This window comes from Rhipicephalus microplus, chromosome 1 (genome assembly GCF_043290135.1).
Source record: "Rhipicephalus microplus isolate Deutch F79 chromosome 1, USDA_Rmic, whole genome shotgun sequence".
NCBI lineage: Eukaryota > Metazoa > Arthropoda > Arachnida > Ixodida > Ixodidae > Rhipicephalus > Rhipicephalus microplus.
In genome coordinates this window covers 137,689,951-137,712,361 of record NC_134700.1, presented here as the reverse complement: position 1 = coordinate 137,712,361, position 22,411 = coordinate 137,689,951, and the positions used below count along the sequence as shown (strand labels likewise).

At 45.3% G+C, this 22,411-nt stretch overlaps 1 protein-coding gene across 1 annotated transcript; it reads left to right on the top strand.

Annotated features, from left to right (window-relative positions):
- The first annotated feature begins 11,800 nt into the window (after nt 1-11,800).
- On the top strand, nt 11,801-20,286 carry LOC142765751 (uncharacterized). Its single transcript, XM_075867310.1, has 3 exons — nt 11,801-12,036; nt 16,226-16,566; nt 19,133-20,286. Exons 1-3 carry the CDS (start codon nt 11,801-11,803, stop codon nt 20,284-20,286), a joined length of 1,731 nt encoding a protein of 576 aa, XP_075723425.1.
- Nucleotides 20,287-22,411: the final 2,125 nt, after the last annotated feature.

Below are 22,411 nucleotides of genomic sequence, written 5' to 3'. Positions count from 1 at the left end.
AAGTCCTGCGCTGAAGGTATTTTATCTGCACCTCAAGTCGTAGCTGGGCACGCATCTCATCATGACTTTGCTCCAGCCCGTGCACAGATTAGGCTTCCTAAAGTTGATATGCCGAAGTTTCTTGGTGACCCCATTAAATGGCCTGAGTTTTCGGATCAATTTGAATTAACTATTCACCAAAACTGGCATCTCGATGACGTTGACAAACTGAAATATCTCCGAAGCTACCTGTCGGGCAAAGCGGAAGGTGTCATTGGCAGGTTGGCTACAACCAACGAAAGTTATAGCTCATCTACAGATTTTCTACAAGAAAGATTTGGCCATAAATCACTGATTGTGAACGACCACATGCGATGACTTGTCAACCTTCGTAAAGTACGCTCATGCAAAGATTTTGAAGGGCTGCAAAGGCTCTATGAAGAGGTGCAAACTCGCGTGAGATCCCTTTGGAACCTTGGTGTCGAAGAGAGAGAGTATGGAGTGTTGCTCGAAACGGCAATAATGCAGAATCTCCCGCAAGAATTGGTACTTAGTTACACTCAGCGCACCTTGTCTTCGAAAAATACAAGTGGTACTACAAGCCCACCAGATGAGTTGCCTATTCATCTAGAGTTTTTCAGCCTGGGAGTGAGAAGTCGGGAGCAGGCGTCGCTGATGACGCTTGATCACCGAGAAGGAGTCCTAACCGGTAAACCGAAATTTAAAGAAAATAACCGAGGTTCAGTGTCTATGTTAACCGTCATACTCTCCCCGGAGAGTTGTATTTTCTGCGATGATAAAGGTCACACGGTGGGTGACTGCCCAGCTGAGCTAACGCTGGACGAGAAAAAAGAGAAACTGCGCAAATTGGGATGCTGCTTCCAATGTGCCCGACCCTTTCACAGAGCGAAGGAATGCAGAAGATTTAAGAGGTTGAGTTGCACAAAATGCAAGGGAAGGTACATTACTTATATGTGCGGTCCAAAATGGAAACAGAAAAATAACGAAACGCAGACCACTATTACCAGCTCTTCTGTGGACTCTTCAAAAAGCACAGTACTTCTACAGACTTCGCAAGTCTGGGATCAAGGCACTGGAAGGAAACGCCTTGTAAGAATGTTATTTGATGACGGTAGTCAACGCAGCTTCATCACAGAAGAGTTGTCTAGAAAGCTGAAAGCCACCATGTTAGCCGAAGAACAGCTGTGTATCTCTGGATTCGGCTGCACTCGGAAATCTTATAGCAGAAGATTACGAGTGACGCTGCATAGCCAGTACGACTCAAACTCGATAGAAATTGAAACTATAGAAGTCCCACAAGTATGCAGTAACCTGTCAGCACTAACAGAGACAAATGTGCTTGAAAGAATAAAGGACCGGAACTTACGTTCGGCTGATGTTACTGTATTCCAGGTCTCATCCGAGCCTGAAATATGCATGCTTATAGGAGCTGATTATTACTGGCAACTCGTCAGTGGCGAAATTTATCGACTGGATGACTCCTTAACCGCCGTTGAAACCATCGTGGGATGAACACTACATGGCGATACCAGAAGTTGGCTGAAGCTTGAAACGCCAGGCACTGTAAGGACCTTCAACGTATGTCTCATGAAAGCCAACGTCTCCGAGCAACTGAGAGCAGTCTGGGAAGTGGAGCATCTGGGACTGACCCGCGAAGAGATTTATTCGAAAGAAGATGAATACATTAAGAAGAACTTCGTGGAATCAACTGTTAAAACTAATGGACGCTACGAGGTTGAACTCCGTTGGCGCAACAATTATTCCGAGCTTCAAGGCAACCGAGATATCGCTTTGAAGAGGTTTGGGTCTCGACAGAGAAAGCTTCGTCGGGAGCCAGAGTTTCACAAGGAATTTGACACTACGATAAGGAGCTACTACAATGGCTTCGCTGAGAAGGTTCCAACGAGCAGTACGAGCGAACATGTCGCCTACTACATGTCACACAGAGCGGTATAAGACGTGACAGAATTACAACAAAGGTACGAGTGGTATTTGAGGCCTCGTCTCACGCTCCAGGCTCTCCTTCTCTCAACGACGTCTTGTGTACTGGGCCGATTATGAACCCCAACATTCTTGACCTGCTGCTGAAGTTTCGCAACTTCAAGATTGGAACTTCCGCCGACATCGAAAAAGCATTTCTTCAAGTGTCGCTGGCTGAACAAGACCGAGACGCATTTCGTTACTTCCGGTTTGAGAAAGGGTCTTTTAACCTTGAAGAACTACGCACGACAAAGGTTCCTTTTGGTGCCTGCAGCAACCCTTTCCTTCTTGCGGCAACTCTGCCACACCACTTCCGACTAGTGGAAGGCAAATACCCTACGACTGCCAAACTACTGAAAGACCATTTGTACGTTGATGATTTGGTCATCGGAGCACAGAGCGTAGAGGAAGCACAAACAAATGTTAGCGAGTTTGTTTCTATATTCTGAAAGAGGCGGGGATAAATTTGACAAAACGGACGACAAATGATTGACAGTTACGAAACTATTACAACGACCAAGACTTGAAGATACAGTTCGATGTAGAAAACTAGAAGATACTGGGACTTGTTTGGGATACCGACAAAGATATCTTAAAGACCTTGCTAAACAAGATGCTTGAATTATTAAGTGAGCCAAAGATTAGGAAGCGACATATTTTAAGTTCTGCCTAACTTATGTAAGATCCTTTCAGATTCCTTGCGCCATTCGTTCTCATGGTAAAGTTAATAATACAAAGGCTGTGGCTACAGAAATACACTTGGGTTGTGCCCCTACCAGAGTCTATTCTAAAAGAGCGGACATCATGGATGAAAGGCTTTATAATAGTGAGCCAGTTGGATGCTCAGAGACATTTTGGCCAATTTCTTCCGGACAACAAATTTCGTGTTGCCATACATTCCTTTAGCGATGCAAGCCCAGCTGCGTAAGGCGCTGTGCTCTACCTTCAGATAAGAGACTTCAATGGAGCCATGAAAGTTCTATTTCTGATAGCCAAATCGAGAGTAGTACCACTACAAAAGATGACTGTTCCATGACTAGAGCTCATGGAAGCACTTGTGGCAGCTCAACTTATTGCAACAGTGAGACGTTCCCTAAAGTTATCAGACTTTGAAACTGTTATGTGGAGAGACTCTATGATCGTGATTAATTGGCTATGAAGTTCAACAAAGTGCTGAAAACAGTTCGTAGCAAACCGGGTGTCTGAGATACTCTCCTTAACAGAAGTGAATATGTGGAGAAATTGCCCAGGTGATCGAAATCCTGCTGCTTTGTTGTCTAGAGGAGCCACCGCCGAGCAGCTCCTACAAAGCTCGCTTTGGTGGAAAGGACCAAACTTTCTCCACACTGAGACGACATTCAACGAGTACTGCTACAGCGAGGACACAATCGACATAGAAGAAACTATGTGTTTGAGAACAACTGTATGACCAGAACCTACGATTGTAAACATCGATGACTACAGCTCTTATAACCGACTGATGCGTACGACTGCATGGACACAGCGGTTTTCTAGGAATTGCTGACATTCAGACATCAGAAAGAAAAGACCTCTAGCCGCACCTGAATTAGACGATGCAGAAATTCATTGGATACGTCAAACGCAAAACAAAGTATTTGGACCGGATGTGCGGCGAATGAACATTGAACGTCAGCGGTTAAGTCCTTATCACGACGAATTAAGGCTTCTTCGCTTAGGAGGTCGACTTCAGTCACGTACGTGAAAGTTCCAAGCACCCTATTCTGCTTCCTGCTTCAGACACATTTACAAAGTTGCCGGTGAAGAAAGAACATCAACGGATTTTACACGCTGAACTCGGTTTACTCATGACGAAACTGAGAGAAAGGTTTTCAATGCTGAGGGCCAGTCAGGTGGTAAAAACAGTCATTCATGATTGTACAGTCTGCCGGAGATTTTCTGCAAGTCATACTCGGAACCCTTCGCACATCTAACCAAAGACCGTGTCACCCCCTCTCCACCTTTCGAAGTATGTGAGGTAGATTTCGCCAGACCCCTTCTCCAAAAAGATAAGGCAGATACTATAAAGAAGACTTACATACTGATATTCACATGTGCAGTCGTCAGAGCTGCTCATTTGGAGCTCGTCACCAATTTTAGTTAAGACAAATTCCTACTATAGCCTTCAAAGGATTTGTGTCTCGACCAGGAATTTGCAGGATTGTGTACTCCGACAATGCCAAGACTTTTAAAAAGGCCTCAAGCGAGATTCAGCGACTTCATGAGTTGATGAAACCACAAGAAGTACAATTGTATTTCGCCAGTCGCAGGATCGTTTGGAAATTTATCACCGAACAGGCTCCTTGGTGGGGAGGATTTTGGGAACGATTTATTAGGTGTGTGAAGACTGCATTAAAAAACACTGGGAAATTATTGCTTTCATTATGAAGAATTTTCAACCATCCTCGTTCAAGTTGAAGCAATAATGAACTCGCGACCTATCACTTTTGTGTATGCAGAATTATCTGAACCAACCCCACTTACGCCATGCCATTTCCTCATAGAACAACGACTGAGTATGCTTCCTGCAGATTGTGTGAGCACGCCATCGGAAGAAGCTTCATCGTCACGCGACATTCTTCAACGAAGATGGAAGCATAGGGAGCAAGTGTTAAACAATCTTTGGAACAGGTGGAAACGAGAGTACCTCCAAGAGCTTCGTTCAGCTTATGGGACTGAAAACACAAGCGTAGAATCAGTTAAAAAAGGAGACATCGTACTAGTAAAAAAAATTAAACACGCCGAGACAACTGTGGAAGACGGGGAAATTTACAGAATTATTTCAGGGCAAGGACGGCAAAGTTCGGTCATGCAAGGTGGGCACTTCTGGTGGCATCACGTTGAAGAGACCAATACAACTGTTGTATCCTCTCGAATATGCCGGACAAGCTGCAATATCTTGTAAAGAATCGTCTTAATAGAAAAAAGCCCGTGCAAGTTGTTCGGCTGGGGAGCTGTTGAATATTAATTCAGAAGAGCGGCGAAGAAGAAGAAGAAGAGGAGAAGAGGGTGCCCGGTGAACGCGCGTGCATTCGCTTTGTTTTTAGTTTTGAACCCAGTGTCTAATAAACAAGATGTTCTCTACTAAGGCTCCGCTTCCTGGTTTTCAACAGATGAGGAAGTTGTAAAAACGATGATATGTCTAGATGACAAAGAGTCAGAAACTGCGCTCACAATACCTCTTTTGGGGCGAAGCTCCTTAAAGCGGCACACGTTCGTCCCTCGGCGTAGTACGTGACATGTGTTACGCTTTGACCTGGAAGGTGGTGCAGGTGAGAGATTTCTCCTGTGCGTTGTTGAACAATGGAAAATTCGCAGCGTGCGCGTTAACTAAAAGCCAAATTCTCCTGTCTCTCATTCTCCATTAGCTTTTATTGCATTGTACATTGAGCATTATCTGACAAGAAATAGTTGCTACGTTAGGCTCGCTGGGCGTAACCTACTTAGCTTTAGAAAGGTTTAGCGATCGTTGGGCCGCAGTGCCATGAATACAGTAAACTAGTATATACCATGAACTCGAGGTGGTTAGAGGTGGGAAGTAGACACGAAGCGCAAGACGTAAGAAAGTGTGCGTGTGCCACCTCTCATTTAGTCCTTGGAATGTCCGCTGGAGCGGTGCTTCTAAATGCCAAATATATGATGAAAAGATGCGAGGTGGTGGTACATGGAGGGTTGAATAGATAGACGGACGGACACACAGACAGATGCACGGACGGACGCACGGATGGCTGTACGGACAGATAGACGGACACAGGGGCGGATGCATGGACGAACGCAGGTATGGACGCACGGATGAACGTGCGGATGCACGAACAGACACACGCACGGACGGTCACACAGACGGACGCATGGACGAACGGAAGCAAGAACGAATATACGGACAGATGCTCGCCCCACTCTCCATCATTCATCCCGTGGATATGCTGCCATTTTTTTTTGGTTTTTGGGAGATAGTTGTGCTAGGGTCTTTGGTTTATATTGTTGGTTTTTTTACTACTTATTGTGTATGTAGTTTATTTTTGTCGCATAAAAATTTTTTTCGTTATTGAAAGGGTTTCTGTATAGTTTACTATCTAGAGACAATGACAAAATATTGGCGAGCGTGGCAGTATCAATTATCCTTCCTAATTTGTCTCGCATGTAGCAGGAAGATGGATCGCAAATAATTCTTGGGAGTGGTGACCGTGTTGGCACTGAGCCGAAAACAGTCGCTTACGTTGTTAGAGCGCACGAAAAAAGATGCACGCAAGGTGCGTGATGCTGAAAAGGAGATACTTCTTTTAAAGTTGTGCTTAGCAGGCGCGTCTAGCAGAAGAGACGAAGATACCAAATTATCCATTTAAGTTAAACAGGGATTCCTAGAGCAAAGAGCAATTTTCCGCGCATATTGACGGCTCCCTTTGATGACAAAGAGGATCATTTAGATGCTTATCAGCACTGTTTTGAAAAAAAAATCGCTGTGGGTAAAAGCTGTCAGGGAATCGAGTGGGCAACAGCACTGAATCTATGTTTAGTAGGCGAAGCATTAATGTGTTCGAAATGGTGCCCGCGTACAATTCTGCGGATTATGACAAGATAAAAAAGCTGTTTCAACGATCAAGGGTAACAGCTGGGGGATTTCGAGAAAAATTTCGAAAATATAAACCGGAAGACGCAGAGACAGGTAAACCATTTGTAGATTGACAGACTATTTTGAGAGATGTACGGAAGTGTCTGACACAGAGAAGACTTATGAAGGTGTTCAAGATGGAATCGTAATCAAGCAATTCTTGACTTATTGTAGTCCAGACCTCAGTGTTTTTCTTGAAAAACGAGTGTTGAAATGGCTTTAGGACTATGCTGAGTTTGCTGATAATTTTGTTGAAGTGCAAGACTCTAACAATTTGAGTAAATTGAAGCAAAATAATTGTAAAAGGGAGGGTGATGCTAAGCCGTGAATGGTGGATGCTATACGAAAAATCATTAGGTGTTTCTTGTGTAACCATGCCCGGCATCGTTCCCGAGAGTGTCATTTCAGAGGAGACAACAGTAAGATGAAAGTGTTTTGTGAACACTGTAGACGGAAATAGTATTGCCCCGAAGACTGAAGACTATGGAACAAAGAACAAGCTGCCTGTGTAGTCCCCGTGAAGAAAGTAGCACCTCGCTTGGCAGAATCGTTTGAGAAAACACCCGCTAATGGAACTGCTGAAGACGATGAGGACGCTCAGCAGAGGATGGAGGGGCCATATCCACTGGCCATATCACAGCTCACAATTCACAAGCCACAGTTCTTCGAGGTAGCCGAACGAACGTAACTTTTATGAGGCGCAGTTTGGTGCGTGAAGAGGAAGTGATAGGTGAAAACACTTCTGTGATACTAGTCGACAGCACAGTTCATTTTTTACTTGAAGCCTGGATACAGGCGTTAACGCCTTAATGCAGCGGGTGGATTACAGTTAAGTGTGTTGATGAACTGCTCTACAACCTCATATTCTGTAGTCTACCAGATGTCAGGAATGTGGACGATCCTAATTCATGTTGGAGGAGTGTAGCTTCAAGAGCACCAAGTTTGCCTCAAAGAGAGTCGGAAATACACGGAGAACACCAGATCGGTGATAAGGCACCGAAGATGAGAAAGAGAAAGAACCTGTCAAAGCAGTATCCTTAGCAGTGACGACAAGATAATTCCAGAGAAGGCACAGTGGCCGTTAGCTGCGCTGAAAGTACCTGCAGTTGAGGCACTGAAGGTAACGCCTTAAGAGTTTCTATATATGCAAAGAAAAGATGCGCTCATTGAAACCTCCTTTGAAAGACTGGGAAACACGATCTTAAAGAGAAAAGGTAGGACTGCTCACGAGTATCAGAGACAAAAGAAACTTTTGTATAGAATATGTAGGTTTGCGTCGGGAAGAGAAGCCTTGTGGTTGCTAGTACCAAAAGGTCTACGACAAGCGGCACTTACTTTGACTCGCGACAGATATATGGCCGGCCAACAAGACATATACGGAGAACTGTGGCAAATATAACTGAATATTTCTTGTGGCCGGGTCTACAGAGCAAAGTCAAGAGATATGTGAAGCCTTGTGACGTTTGCCAAATGACGTTTCCAAAAGGGTGGATATACCAAGCACCCTTAGGAAACATGCCTCTCATAAAGACATCATTTTAGAGAGTAGCAATAGACATCATACGTGTGATTACACTGCGCCAACCAAGGAAAACCGATATCTTCTCACGATCGTTGATGTGGTGACAAGATATCCAGAAACCATCGCACTGAAAAATAGAGATTTAATCTATGTTGCTGAAACATCAATAAAGATATATATATTGATATGGTCTACCAAGAGAAGTACAAAGCGACAGAGGTTAAAATACTACATCTGATCTGATGAAAGAGTTCTATAGTCTGTTATCAATTCAGCAGATGCTCGCGACGCCGTATCACCCTACGTCCAATAACCTGATGGAAAAATTCAACGGCACGTTAAAAAACATGATGACAAAGATGTGCCAAGATGTACCTATGGAACATGGTGAAAAGATGTATCTATGGAATCGGACCACTACTTGCCAGAATTATTGTTTGGATACACGAAAGTGCCACAAGCAGGCCTCAACTTTTCACCTTTCAAGATGCTGTGTTGTCGCACGACCCTTACAGGGCATAAAGAAGTATGAACAAACGAGGAGCATCACAACGAAGTTAAATTGACGAAGGCGTGCGTGTTAGAACTGCGAAGAAAACTTGAAGAAACATGCAAGTTAGCGCATCAAAGCCTGAGTGAAGCAAACGAACGGTATAATGTACACTGCAACAAGAACGCTGTGGCAAGGCTTCTTAACCTTGGAGACAAGGCTCTAGTGTTATTGCCGAGGGATGGGAATAGATTGCTGATGCAGTGGAAAAGGCCCCCTCCAGGTTACACAGAAAAAGAACGATGTTGACTGCGGATGGCTCATGAAAAATGTCAAGTAAATATTTCACATAAACATGTTAAAAAGTATCGAGAGAAACATCAGACAAAATAATTGGAAGTGACGTCTCTGGTAGTTACAGAAGAGAATGGTGATACAGAAGTACAGGCTTGCAACTATATGAAGACCGTGGGTCTGGTGAAGGTCATCATTGAACCAGATATGAAGACAAGTGAAGCAGCTTACTCCAAGAATCACTGTAGAAATACGGCGACTTGTTTTCTCACCTGCCAAAAAAAAACCAAGGTAACTGAATGTAATTTGAACTGTACCACGTCAACGCCCGTTAACGTCAAACAATATCGTTTGCCTTGTTTGCTTTTGGTGGTAAAGAGTCCATTTAAAAGAAGGCAGATAGGATGCTCTGCCTTAGTACCATAGAGAGGTCGACATCACCTTATAACACACCTTGTTTGTGGTTGAGGAACTTTACAGTTCCAACAGGAAGGAAGGAAAATAGGAGTAAAAGAGCAGCAGGGAGGTTAGCCAGCCTATAGGCAGCCGGTTTGTTACCCTGCGCAAGGGAGGGGGATGGGGGAAATGAAAGATAGAGAGCAGAGAGGGAAGAGAGAGGTCAACATTGCCTTATAATGCCCTTTTGTCTGTGGTTAAGGAAGTTTACAGTTCCAACAGATTTTGTGTAGACTTCATAAGGCTATACAGCATACTCGTGGCGGACTGTGTGCGTGTTCCCATACTGGACCTAGTCTTTGCAGAGGGTGGTAAAAACATGCTCTTTTCGAAGTGAGATTTGGCCAAGGGGTATAGGCAAATGCCCATGCAGAGTACATAAAAAAAGACGGCGTTGTCATGCACGCGAGAATCATTTCAGTTCAAGTGTATGCCCTTTGGACTCTAAAACGCGGCAGCAGTGTATACAAAATATATGAGGAGAGTACTGCATGGATTTCGTAACGTCGAGTATTATATTGACGACATTCTTTTGCTACAGACACGTGGAGGGAGCACTTGGAACATTAAAAAGGCTCTTCGGACATTACATGATGCCGGTCTGACAATTAAGCCCAGTAAATGTGAATTAGGATTTTAAGTGGTGGCTTTCCTCGGGCACAAGTAGGGCCTGGCTCATCTGCAATATTCAGGCCGTGAGGAAAAAATAAAATCATGCAGGTTCTCTCACCTTAAAAGCCCCTACTCAGCGGCGACCTCCTCTGCAATGATAAAATTCAAGGTGCGAAAACGTCGCTTTGATGGCCCGCACCACTGATCACCTGCACAACGTCATTGCGGCAAAGGTAAGTGTCACCCAAATCCAGATAATTTAAAATCATTTTTAGGCAGGAACGTCTAAATCAGTTCAGAAAAGGGGGTGGCTGAACTTGCCAGCTTGGACTCAGCAATGCAATTATTCAGCAGTGGCGTGTACACTTTTTTAGTGATTTCAGATATGCTTTCGGCACGTGCGCTTTCTTTCTTTTCGCCGGAAGCTCATGCAGTAAAAAAAAAATCTCTCTTACCACTCAGCCGCATGAGCACCTCAGAAGCCAAGGCAGCAGCATGGCTGTCTGGCGACGCAGCAGCAACTCGGGCTCACCGCCAAGACCCTGCGGTCACGGCCGGAATCTCGAAGCGAAAAGGGCTCGTTGTCAAGCAAACCCAAACCTGCTGGCTAGCGAAGCCGTGCGAAACGGCTACAATGTAGAACCGTCCTTGGTATGCCTATTAAGCCTCGCATGCTCACGCTCGCCCTCGATCGCAAGTAGGGCTTTTTCCGCGGACACAAGCAGTTCCCACTCGTGCCAGCCCCTGCCATAATGGTACACAAGTCTCAAGGGTAACACACGCTTCTGTAGTACACGAGTACAACAAGACACACCAGCAGACACTCGTCCACGTGGCACTCAGTCAATGTACCAGCGCCAACAACTTGTACCTGACCAACGCCAATGGGGCCGCCACTTCTGCCACTAGACCTACAACGAACACAAGCACATGCACGGCGAGTTTTGGTGTCGTCTCGAGCAGCACTGGTTGGCCACGCTAACGCAAAGGTACTTTCGTGCCCTGCGAGAAGACGTCGGCAACTCGACCGAGTTCACCATTGCTTTTCTGAACGTGTGGTCGCCCAACGCACTCGTTGTTGACATTGAACATGATTCCATCCTGACCATAGACGAAGGTCTCTGCTTCACGGAGACGTAGAACGCTGAAAACATGAACATTAATGAATTAGATTCCCTCGCCTGCACCAAAGAACCTGAGTGTCCTGTGGGAGGTGTACTTTGTAAAATAAAACCTCTTGTGTACATAAAGTATATATAGTTCATGCGTGATAAAGCAATTATCATTAAGGGGACACGAGTTCCCAAGCTCATCCAGGGACATCATTTTTATACTTCGCAAAAGAACATCTCTTGTGTATATAATATGCATATATCTCATCAAAATGAGTATGGTGCATGCAAATTGAAGTTTCTGAACATTGTATATGCACATATAACGCCACTTTAACGTCTATATATGATAGTAGGTGTACGGAAGAGTAGCGGGTTAGGCTATCACCTCAGATCAAGCTCCTCTAACATCATTCACTCTGTGGATACGGCGGTAATTTGTTACACGTTTCTTTAAAATAATGTTGTTTTCATAACTACATATCTGCGTAATCTTTCTGTTTAAGTAAAATAATTATTTGCCTGTTTCGCACTGATCAATTAACACTGACGTCTGTCGAGGAAAGTGGTTGAGGGGGGAAGACAAGAGCTCTCTTTGCCCTTTCCTGTAGACACGCCTGTGCTGAAGAAGGTAATAATAATCACTCTAGAAGGCATCCCAATGCCCTTTAGTGGGTATAAACCATCGATGGGGAACAAGAAGAACAATGTACGGCCGAGGCAACCCGCTGCCCCTGAGACATAGGCGACCCCAGCTATGCGCCGAAATGGAAGCCGCTGCAGCGGCGCGCGAGTGGAGCCCGGTTGACGTGTATTGGGACCCTCGCTACCACAGCTTCTTCTACGCGGGCGCCAATGACGACGCGCAGTACACCGTCGAGTTCGATCAGGAAGGGCTCGACGAGCGCGACCCAGCGTCCGCCCCGATTCTCCTCCAGGCAGGGTATGATATGCTTTCGCTTTCCACGAAACGTATTACGACAAAATGTACTCGGCGCGTGTACGAGGAACGGGGAGAGGGTAGTCACCCGTCCTCCCCCCTATTCAAGTTAAGGGGAATACTAAGCCTCCTTCAGACTTTTTAATTCAGCGGTACCTGTCCCATCGATCCTTAATGTTTAAGGTCACGTTCATGCAGATTTTTGTCAACGATGGCTCTAGAGAGACTGATGAGAAGAGCTGTATACAGTCAATTTTCACTTACCGTATAGCGGTGTACCTAATATAGGATGTAGCGGTAAGCATGTCTTCGCCTAATTTTCCTTTTAACGTGATAGCGTTAAAGAGCTCGTGTCACCCAAAATGCGGCGTCAGCGCTGGCGGTAGCACCGGCGTGAACGTCGTTGGTTGTCACCGCAAAATCATCATCTTGTTCATAACTGAAAAAGGGTCATTGTTCATGGTTGAAAATGGAGGTGCTTACAGATAAAATAAAGAATAAAAAATTCAGGGTCTGAGTGAGAATGCCGTCGAGGCCATTCGCATGTCAGGCAAATGTTTTACCTCACAGCCACGCGTCTGCTTGCTAATACAGTTGAAATACTTTCATATACTTGAAAACGACTTGAATGTAACTTTTTGCTTTACCAAACGCATGCGTCCTGTATACAGGCTTCATAATAGAATATGTAATATCTCCGTAATGTCGCGTGGTGCAAGCCTACATTGCCATCAGGTGTCAGAACATGTAATTATCATGACGACTTTGTGGTTTAAAGCCACGCACTTATAAAGAAAAAGGCTGAGACATTGCTGGGCATAATATCTGAAAGTACGTAGTGGTTGCATAGCAAGTTCAAAAAATAATCACGCAGAGAATTGTTCGTGGTATAAAGCATACTACCTATTACGCAGAATGCGGCCATATGTGAAAGCTTCAGGGACACAAGCCACTTTGAGCTTTATCGATTATGTAGTAATACAGAATTCAAACTTCTCAAGTAAGATCATTCAATAAAAGTACCCGCGAAGTGGTTGAAGTACGCTACAGGGGCAAAATGTGGCTCATGTTCAACTCCTAAAGGTGAAGCTTAAAAGTCTCTAAATTTTCAACATCCATCGTGAAACATGTTTTTTTAACACGATAGCTTTTTATGCCGGGTCCGACATGGCTCTACTAACGTACTTCCGTCACAGATATGACGAATTTAGAAGAAAAAAAAATGGCCCCGAATCTGCATGTTACACTGCAAATATCGCTGAAACACGATAATCTTGCGTCAGAAGAGAGTGAACAAAACGTTTATTTGATGTTCTGCACAAGAAAATTGGTGAATGGTATTCTGGAGGCACTGCATTAGAGTGCCTCGAGCATGTAGCGGAGGCGAACGAGCGCATCGAGGCGCGTTAGACACGAGCGCCATCTGGGAGTCATCTTCGAAAACGAAGGTGTGCGCGCCCGCGGAGAAAGATGCGCGCCTGTCTCGGAGGTGATAAGGTGTAAAACGCAAAGCGACGGGCCGGTGCCACCACCTTGTCGTCGTAGAAAAGCGTTGGAAACACCTCTTTGAGCATCGCGTGGCACTGTCAATGCAGCGCGATAAACGCTACAGTCTTTAGAGTTACTTGTGTGTGCCTCTTCTAGTATAAAGGCAGACATACAAAACATCGAAGTGTTATGGTGCCTCAGATATGCGCAATAATTGCTTTTTAATCTACAATCACCCAACTATGAATGCTACAGCTTGAGCAATATTGTTGGGCGCTGCGCATGGGGTTCGCCATTTGGTGCCGTTTGAGGTATCGTTAGTGTGGGCAAACAGACAAAGTACAGACAGACAGACCAAAATTTTTCCTTCGAAGGTCCCCAAGAAAGACTATTGTCTTTAAAAGTCACAGCTTTGCCACAAAGGCGAAGCAATCAACGCGATAGCAACAAATCGGAAGGTCACGCGAAGAATGGCAAGTAGATCTAAACATGCCTCGTGTTTCACACGTGCAAATTACACAAGAAGCGTACTCACAGTTACAGATGAATGCCAACTTTACTTCGCTGTGACTGAAGAGTGCACCCTTTTCGCGAACGGAGACTTGCAACGAGTGCAGTGACGTTTGTGCGCCCGGTAATTACAACCTAATAGTTCTGGGAAAGAAAGTTCCGTCGCAGACACTCGAACTTACGACGCCTCAACCGGCATCGAGAGGTGTGAATCGACTAGGCCGCCAGAAAACGTATGTTCTTCACCTTACTATCACCGGGCTATTTATATAAACTCTTTACTGCTAGCAGTAGTTGGAGCTGGGTAACTTCAGCGTGTTTTTGTCGTTACTAGTGAAATGGCGCGAAGGGTTCCCTTTGAAGGTCGTCGCCTATGCACGTGGCGACGCGAGCAGCCTTTTCCAGGGCGTGGTTATTCGGGCGCTTATCTCGTGATGGGGAGTTCGGTACCTCTTGTGTTTTTACCATAAGTGTGCGCAGATGTTACCGAGGGCTCAAACGTGATTTCGCTTGGAGCGGCTGTCACATTCGCGATAGGAGTGCGCTGTTCAGACACGAAGAAGTAACAATCACGGCACTTGTTAAACCGCGTAAATTACTGTGGGAAAGCAGTAAACCGTCCCCAATGTGTGTAAAATTTGGATTGCGCGTTTATTTTCTTTTCTGATATGGCGCACTTTGGTGAGGTGAAGCTTTTGCCACGCAGGTATGCGTTTCCACTCACTATATTTAGGTGAAAAACGTAATAATCTCAACAAATTCTTTCGTACCCAAGCCATTGTACCCAAGCATAGCAAACAGGTTGTACCCAAGCACAACATATTGGGTACAACAAAAGGTACAGTAGTTACCGATATGCCTACAAATAACAGTGGCAGAATAACCACATGACCTTTAATCCGTATTGCTAAGACCATTGGATGGCGAATACCATCTACTTACTTTTGTTTTTCACATTTGCGTGTTGTATTGACACCCCTCCGCCCCTCGTCCTTTCCTGAGGCGCTTAGGTGATTTTGCACTGAGTCAAGGATGCGGAGCGTGTAAAGCATTCTGCGCCCAATATGGTTTTCACGTTTTTAACAGCTTTCCTTGTCTTTACCCAAGCAATATTTAGTGCAATGGCGTAATTATACGTTTTAATGAGGCCACAATGACGATATAAAAACAAAACCAGTGCACATGAGTTTGAAAGAATCTTGGATGACATATAACGCACGTATGTTCTCTATTTTGTGGTCTTCTTTGACACAGTTCGTTAAGATTGCATTGCTAATTTTGTAATAGTTGATTAATGTATATACAAAATATTTCGCTTATGTACGGCTGTGTGTCTGCTTATGATAATGATCGGTTGTGATTTGTAGCGCCGCTGGTTAACATTACATTTCGGATATTGCATACCTTACGCGTTCTATAAGCACAGTGTTTTTTTAGGTAGGCTTAACGTTTATTTTGATTTTTTAATTTCTGTTTTGGTTCGAACATTTATAGATGCAGTATTTTATTCTTAAAATGTGTGCCTAAGTGCGGTTTTTATATGTAGTGTAATACAGAAGATCTGCTTTTGACCCACCCTGCAACAGCCGACAAATCAACAGTATGAGTAAATAATTATTAATATATAAGAATACATTCTGCTGATTTGTGACGTCATGGTCACTCCACAAGGTGACGTCATAGATAGCTTCATGTTGCAGTAAGGTTATGTGACTTTTGCAAGGGCGGCTGTACGCAAGCATTCAGTTTGCACCCTATAACTTTTGAGAATGCTTTATTAACTTGTTTTCTTTTGCATCGTTTGTGCTGATGTCAATGACAGTCTGACAATGCATCGCCAGGTATGGCCGAACCTTGATTTATTCTTGACCCATAAAACGTATAAGCTTAAAAAAAAAGATATTCAGCTTAATAGGGGAACAGCTGCGGACTCAAGTTTAACACTGCTGAAAGGCAGGTACACCCTGGCTCTGCGGAAAGAGTGATTTTTTTTATTTTGCGTCATGTGACTGAACGTAGATTGGCACTGGTTGCCGCCATGTTTTAAAAGTAAACGCCAACTAAGATCACCGTCATATCCGGCGTTTCTTCAAATAATATGCATTATAGACAGAGGGTACTGCTGTGTCGTCATTTGTACTCTACGACCTATGCGGTTCTTATAATAATGTTTAAATGCTCGGCGACTCGGTAGCCGTGGCAGGCGGCGGAGAAAGCGTCGCATCACGTGGACGGACGAAGTGCCGAGCGCCGACGTCGTCCCAGAGGCCGACGTTGTTCCGGTGGCCGAAGGGACGCAGCGGCCCGAATACTACTGGACAATGTGGATACTAGCCATGCTGGCCGTCCTGGTGCTCCTCGTGATCGCGGTGTTCATCGTGTGGCTGTGGGGGTACCTGCTTGAACGACGCGGCTTGCAGTATCGCGGTGCCGACTCCATCAGCGCCAACGAGGGGCTCGGCACCGCGGCCAGCGCAGCTCGGGCGGAGGTCATTGCGTTCACCAAAGGTCAAAGCGACCCAGGCGAAAGCGAAGGTTGGTAAAAAGTTCAAGCGTAAGGAAAAGTGAAGCCATTGCGTGCGCGTGGAAGAAATTAACGCTCGACTTGTGGACAGGTATACAGACAGGAAAGGGCGCAATGGCGGCCCCGTCTCGATCGTATTGGTATACCAGCATAGCCAACGCAGCACCGAGGGTGAGTTACACTGCTGGTATAGGCATGCGCACAGGGGAGGGGTGGGACGGATGCCTGCCTCTTTCTGTAGAAATGGTGTTACATACGCAGATTACCGTGTTAGGTTCACAAAATGTGGCTGCTTTGAGCATCGTGCGCATCAAAGTTACCGAGCCCGTCGTGGGAGGCCGCCACGTGCCCCACGTGCGTGATTGTTGGCGTGAGAGAAGGCAGAAAGCAATTAAAACGTACGGTAGATCTCTGTAACTCCGCTCGTACTGGGGTGAATCCCGAAATTTGTTTAGGTGGTTGATTCCTGGTGCAATAAACTCCTTTAGTGAAAACACTCGACGATTATTTTAAAGAAAGTTGCAGCGCCACCTAAAGAAACATTTTGGCATAAATAAAACACTTATTTTGATGTGCACCAATTTTCTATGCCAGATTCCCGGATATTGTGCGTTTCATTATCCGTGGCTCATAACTCTTTCCCGTAGACAGCACATCCCCGCGTTACGCAAGGTCACATTTTGCTTTCTGGAGAAAGGCTGAATGCCGCACCATCGACTCCCTTTAAGTACGAGCGCTCTCAATGCCACACTTATTGATGCACTCAATGTCAGCCAAAATTAACATGCTTTGTAGCCCACAAAATTTGCGCCTAAAAGCTCTTCAATTCAAGGCCAAGTAAAAGAAAGAAAAACAGCAACGACGACGTGGTAAGTCGTAAAGTATAGTGAAACAATTCATGTCATACCTATGATCGAATTAGTCAATATTATACAGGGAGCGTTCTAAAATTCATTCTACGCCAAGTTTAATTTGTGTTTAATGCGTGTAAACCACGATTTATGGCATAGAGTTGCCCTAAATTAACTAGAGAAGACTCAGGCGCTGCGGTCGTTCAGTCACCATGAGAATGATGGATGCCTACACAAATTTGCCTACTTTTTGTGCTTGCGGGCTTCGAACCCACTTGTGGCGTTGTTTATTGTTCTGTTTTGGTTTTGTTTCTAATAAAAGAATGCACCGTTATGCTCTTTGTGAGCAGATTCAAATCGGTGAGGCTGATAATGTGACGGTGGTGAAGCGCAACTGGTAAACGTTTGCGGAACTGCATCTCGTGACAAAGCATTCAAGGCAAACAGTAATAAAAAGATTGAAGATAAGACTGATTTGTGTACTACCCACCACTCTCACGCACGCTGAAGCCCCTTACGTTGCAGCTCCCATAGACACTAGCGCCAGAGTTGCTTCTATTGTATTTATAAGAAACTAGTATGTGCCGTCAAGGGATGCCGGACAAGGAGCGTTGGATTTACTTCAAGCGGCTAGGTTTAATTACACGTGTGGCAAATTCTAAGTTTATGGGTTTCAGCAAACGTGACGTTATAACTGAAGGTGAACGAGTGATTTTTCAATTTCTTGGTGGAAGTATTGTGAAGTATGAGTGCACATTGCCAAAAATATTGTAGTGTAGTTAGAGATTCTTATAACAGCATATTGTTACGAAAGACGGCGACGCCAACACGGTCCCGAAGGCGCCACTGCTTCGAACTCCACCGGGAAGGTCACCAGCCGTTTGGTAGCGTAGGTTTCTCAGCTCGCGACTGCTTCTGCGCAGAGCTGATAGACGAGTGTACGAGACGACGGTGAGTTAAACAAGGTTTATGTACAGCATATATACAGAGGCGTTACAAATTCGGCACTGGGGCTGACAGCTTAGAGACCCGAAGAGCCGAGCTCTCCTCTCTAACACATAAATCAACTGCTCGCGACGCGCCGCAGGGCTTTTTTTTATATGCACCGGTAGGATTCTTTGAGCAACCAAATGTCCAACCAGAAGCGCCGCTGGTCGTGAGGTCAGAATCCTCCAATGGGGTCGCCGCTGGGCCGTGTCATTCTCATCAAATCTGGAGCCGCTGCGCTGCACGTGGCTGCACCCAAGGACTAGTGACATCGCCACGCATTGCGTCAGACTCGCCAGACAGGAAGGTGCCGGCTCGCTGGCTGAGGTGACTCACTGTGCGTGCGCGGCAGAAAGGCACCGTCGCGTGATGACGCCGTTGAGTTGTTGATCGCGTCAGGCGGGTTCGCGTGCTGGCCTTGACAGAGATTGCCTTTTTCAGAGGCATGGACGTTCGCTGTGGACTCGCAGGCATAACAATATATAGTGAACTGTTGATGACAATACGATGAAAATTTTGCCTAATATTTTTGTTATTTCGGCTCGAAGAAGGTCTTCGTCATATCCAAATACAATCGTTTTGACCACTGCCTTAAACCAATCGTGCATTGTCGGAGTGCAAAAAATGTTTCAGCTAGTGTTCAGTCTTTGACATTTAATAATTCTATAATCTCGCTTCTCCTTTTTATTACTCACTAGTCTTAATTTACCATTACACAATTCCCTTTATATTCATACAGCTGCGAGAGGGGCAGATGACTATGACTCGAACGATACCGACACCACCGAAAATCCACCGAAGCAGGCAACAAGTCGACGACGTGACATTACCGAACATTCTGGCACCATCTGTCTCTACACAGATCGCGACAGGTCCATCGACACTTACGAAACTGTGAACCAAAAACAGATGCCTCCGGGTGCGCAGCACTGTGGTCTGCTGATTAAATGTTGCTACATCTTGGAAAGGAACATGACTTTTCGGTCTGAGGCGTCCCGAACGCACGCGTCGAAATTAACGTCTCTTCCCCACGATCTAGCTTTGGCACGTCGCGACGTCACCAGTGGTCGGTCTCCCGAGATACTCATGGCAGTCCGCGAACAGGAATCGGCCTTCCAGAGACTCCTGGCGTCGGGAGACCAATGGGTCAGGGACGACTTCGTCCGCAACGCTGCTTTTCTGGCCCGGTCCGACCACTACGCTGGTCTTCGACTATGGTGGAAGGAGTCTAGGGAATGCAGTATCGTCGTTCACGGTTTCCTCCGCGCAGTAAAGCACATTGCAATAGCGCTGCGGAAGGCCAACTGCACCTTGGGGTTCTTCGTTCCATACGCCGCAGCGCACGAGCAGCCCAAGCGGTACGCGGTGAGGTTGCGCACTCTTGACAAGGTTCTGGGTTCGAAGGCGTCACTGCTGCTATACCCGACCACGTCAGTGCTCGGCAACGTCAGCGAATGGCCTACACCGTCCCGGGTGATGGGTGACGAAAACTCCATGAGGACGCCCTCCGGCCATTCAATCTGCCACCTGTTTCTTCCGACTACGGCCGTATCCGTCATGCTGGCAAACGCTTCACAGTCATGCGACCCGAACAGAGTCCAGAGGGTCACGGTCAAGTCCGAGTTCATGAGCGTCTCGCGTCTTTCAAAGCTGTGTCTTTCTTGGAATCCATCACCCTGGAAGGTGTCGCGGCGCCGGTACTGCAGCTACGCCTGCGGTTTCGGCGAGGACGGCAAGAAAGGAATTGTCTTCCAGACACCGCAGCAGGCGTCGAGATACGGCAGGAAGCTTCTGGCCCGCACCGGGTCTACGTGCTTCGGGTACGTGGGAGAGGAACGAGAATTCCCGCACGACTGTCTCAGCTCACCTTTATTTGTTTCCGGAACCTTTTAGTCCCGCAGTACGTTTATTTCAGACATTTCGCCTAATATATTAAGTTTTTATTATTTTACAATACAAAGAGGCTGTGAACTATTGCCATTTTCTCACGCGTGTCTCGCCGGCACAGAAATGAAGTGATAAAAGTGTACCATATGCAGAATAGCAGCAAAGAGTAATTTATGTTATTTCGATTCTAGACGTTGCATTATCGCACTGTAATAAATTAGGTTTAAGCAAACAGGTAATAAAATTGAATTACGGAATATTATCAATGTAGGGTAGAGAATGAAGAACTAGAGAGTGTCAAATCATGTACGCGAAAGCGGGGAGGTAAGGCGGATGGTTTGTCGTTATTTGTACTGTGGTAAGCTGGCAACTTAGAGGAAGCGAAAGTAACGCGAGAAGATATAGAGAAAGCCTAAGCGTTCAAAATACACAGCTTATTTGGTGCAGTGGGTGTATATGCAGTGTTCCACTCAAAGGAAGTTACAATGAGTAAAGGCAATGTTTGAAGGGGAACAGATGGAGGCACGAGTTTCTGCAGTGGAGATGCATGTAACGAGGCTAGTCGTGACTTCGCGAACTCTGTAACCCAGTGAACAAAAGACCCCTAGCGCGGGTACACTCGTGATTTGTATGAGTTGCAACATGCTGTCTGTAGTCAATATGGCGCATACGCTGCAAAGTGACGCCCATATAACAAAAATTGTTGAAATAAACACTCTAAATTAGTGGTGCTATCGGAACAAATTTAGCGTTTGTCAGTGTCATTGGTTAGGGTTGAGGTCAATTTATACACAGCCAGCGTATTGTAACTCGTATTGAGCGAGACTGTACGTGTCGCAGAAACGTGGGTAGTCCTACAACTCACCACTGGTCCAATTAGTATGTGCGTCAAAAATTAGCCGAAAGCCACTACACACCACTAGTCCACCAAAATGTCACCAAAGGAATAACGCGACAAAAAGACGCAGGCTACTAAACTCGCTTCTCAATATCATGGGCAAAACGTGAAGCTCTGTAGGTGCAACTAGCACTCCTGGACAACGTCCGGCAGGCGGCGCAAGCCAGCGGAGCCTTGGACATGGGGCCCCACCCATCTAGCTGCTAAACCCCTTCTTTTTTTCAACCCAATAAAATTATTTCTCTCTCTCTCTCTAATGTATACAGCACACAATCAAGACGAGGCATGTCGCGGCAAAGAGATGCACGCTGCTGAGCGGGGCGTTTTGGATGCGAGAATCTCTAGCACGTGGGCACGTCCGGCAACCAGCGTCCGGCGTTGGCATTCGCACTATGCCTCCGCGACTCTCCTTTTTCTCTCTTTCCAACAGCTGCGCGTTACCACTTCTATCCTACCACCTCCCTCACTCTGCATGCGCGCGATTTATTCGGCGTTGACGCGCGTCCCATCCCTCTCACTCCTCTCCCCCGACGTCTCTCAAAGCCAACGCAGGCAGCGTCTGCTAGCGAGTTTCTTGATTCAAAAACCGACTGCTAGCACTGCACAACCGCGTGCTCTGCATCACCCCCTGGCGCCCTTAGGGGAGGTGGTGTAATTTTCAGGAGCATACACTCATAGAATTTTAAATGCGATGCTTTTCTTAGCGAACTTCAGCGACTTTGAGCGTATCTATCTATCTATCTATCTATCTATCTATCTATCTATCTATCTATCTATCTATCTATCTATCTATCTATCTATCTATCTATCTATCTATCTATCTATCTATCTATCTATCTATCTATCTATCTATCTATCTATCTATCTATCTATCTATCTATCTATCTATCTATCTATCTATCTATCTATCTATCTATCTATCTATCTATCTATCTATCTTATCTATCTATCTATCTATCTATCTATCTATCTATCTATCTATCTATCTATCTATCTATCTATCTATCTATCTATCTATCTATCTATCTATCTATCTATCTATCTATCTATCTATCTATCTATCTATCTATCTATCTATCTATCTATCTATCTATCTATCTGTCTGTCTGTCTATCTATCTATCTATCTATCTATCTATCTATCTATCTATCTATCTATCTATCTATCTATCTATCTATCTATCTATCTATCTATCTATCTATCTATCTATCTATCTATCTATCTATCTATCTA

Excerpts from the sequence above, each read along its gene's own strand:
- LOC142765751 (XM_075867310.1), top strand. The coding sequence starts at position 11,801 with ATGTACGGCCGAGGCAACCCGCTGCCCCTGAGACATAGGCGACCCCAG. Across the intron at positions 12,037-16,225 it reads CCGATTCTCCTCCAGGCAGG|CCGTGGCAGGCGGCGGAGAA; the intron begins GTATGATATGCT and ends GCGACTCGGTAG. Across the intron at positions 16,567-19,132 it reads CGACCCAGGCGAAAGCGAAG|CTGCGAGAGGGGCAGATGAC; the intron begins GTTGGTAAAAAG and ends ATATTCATACAG.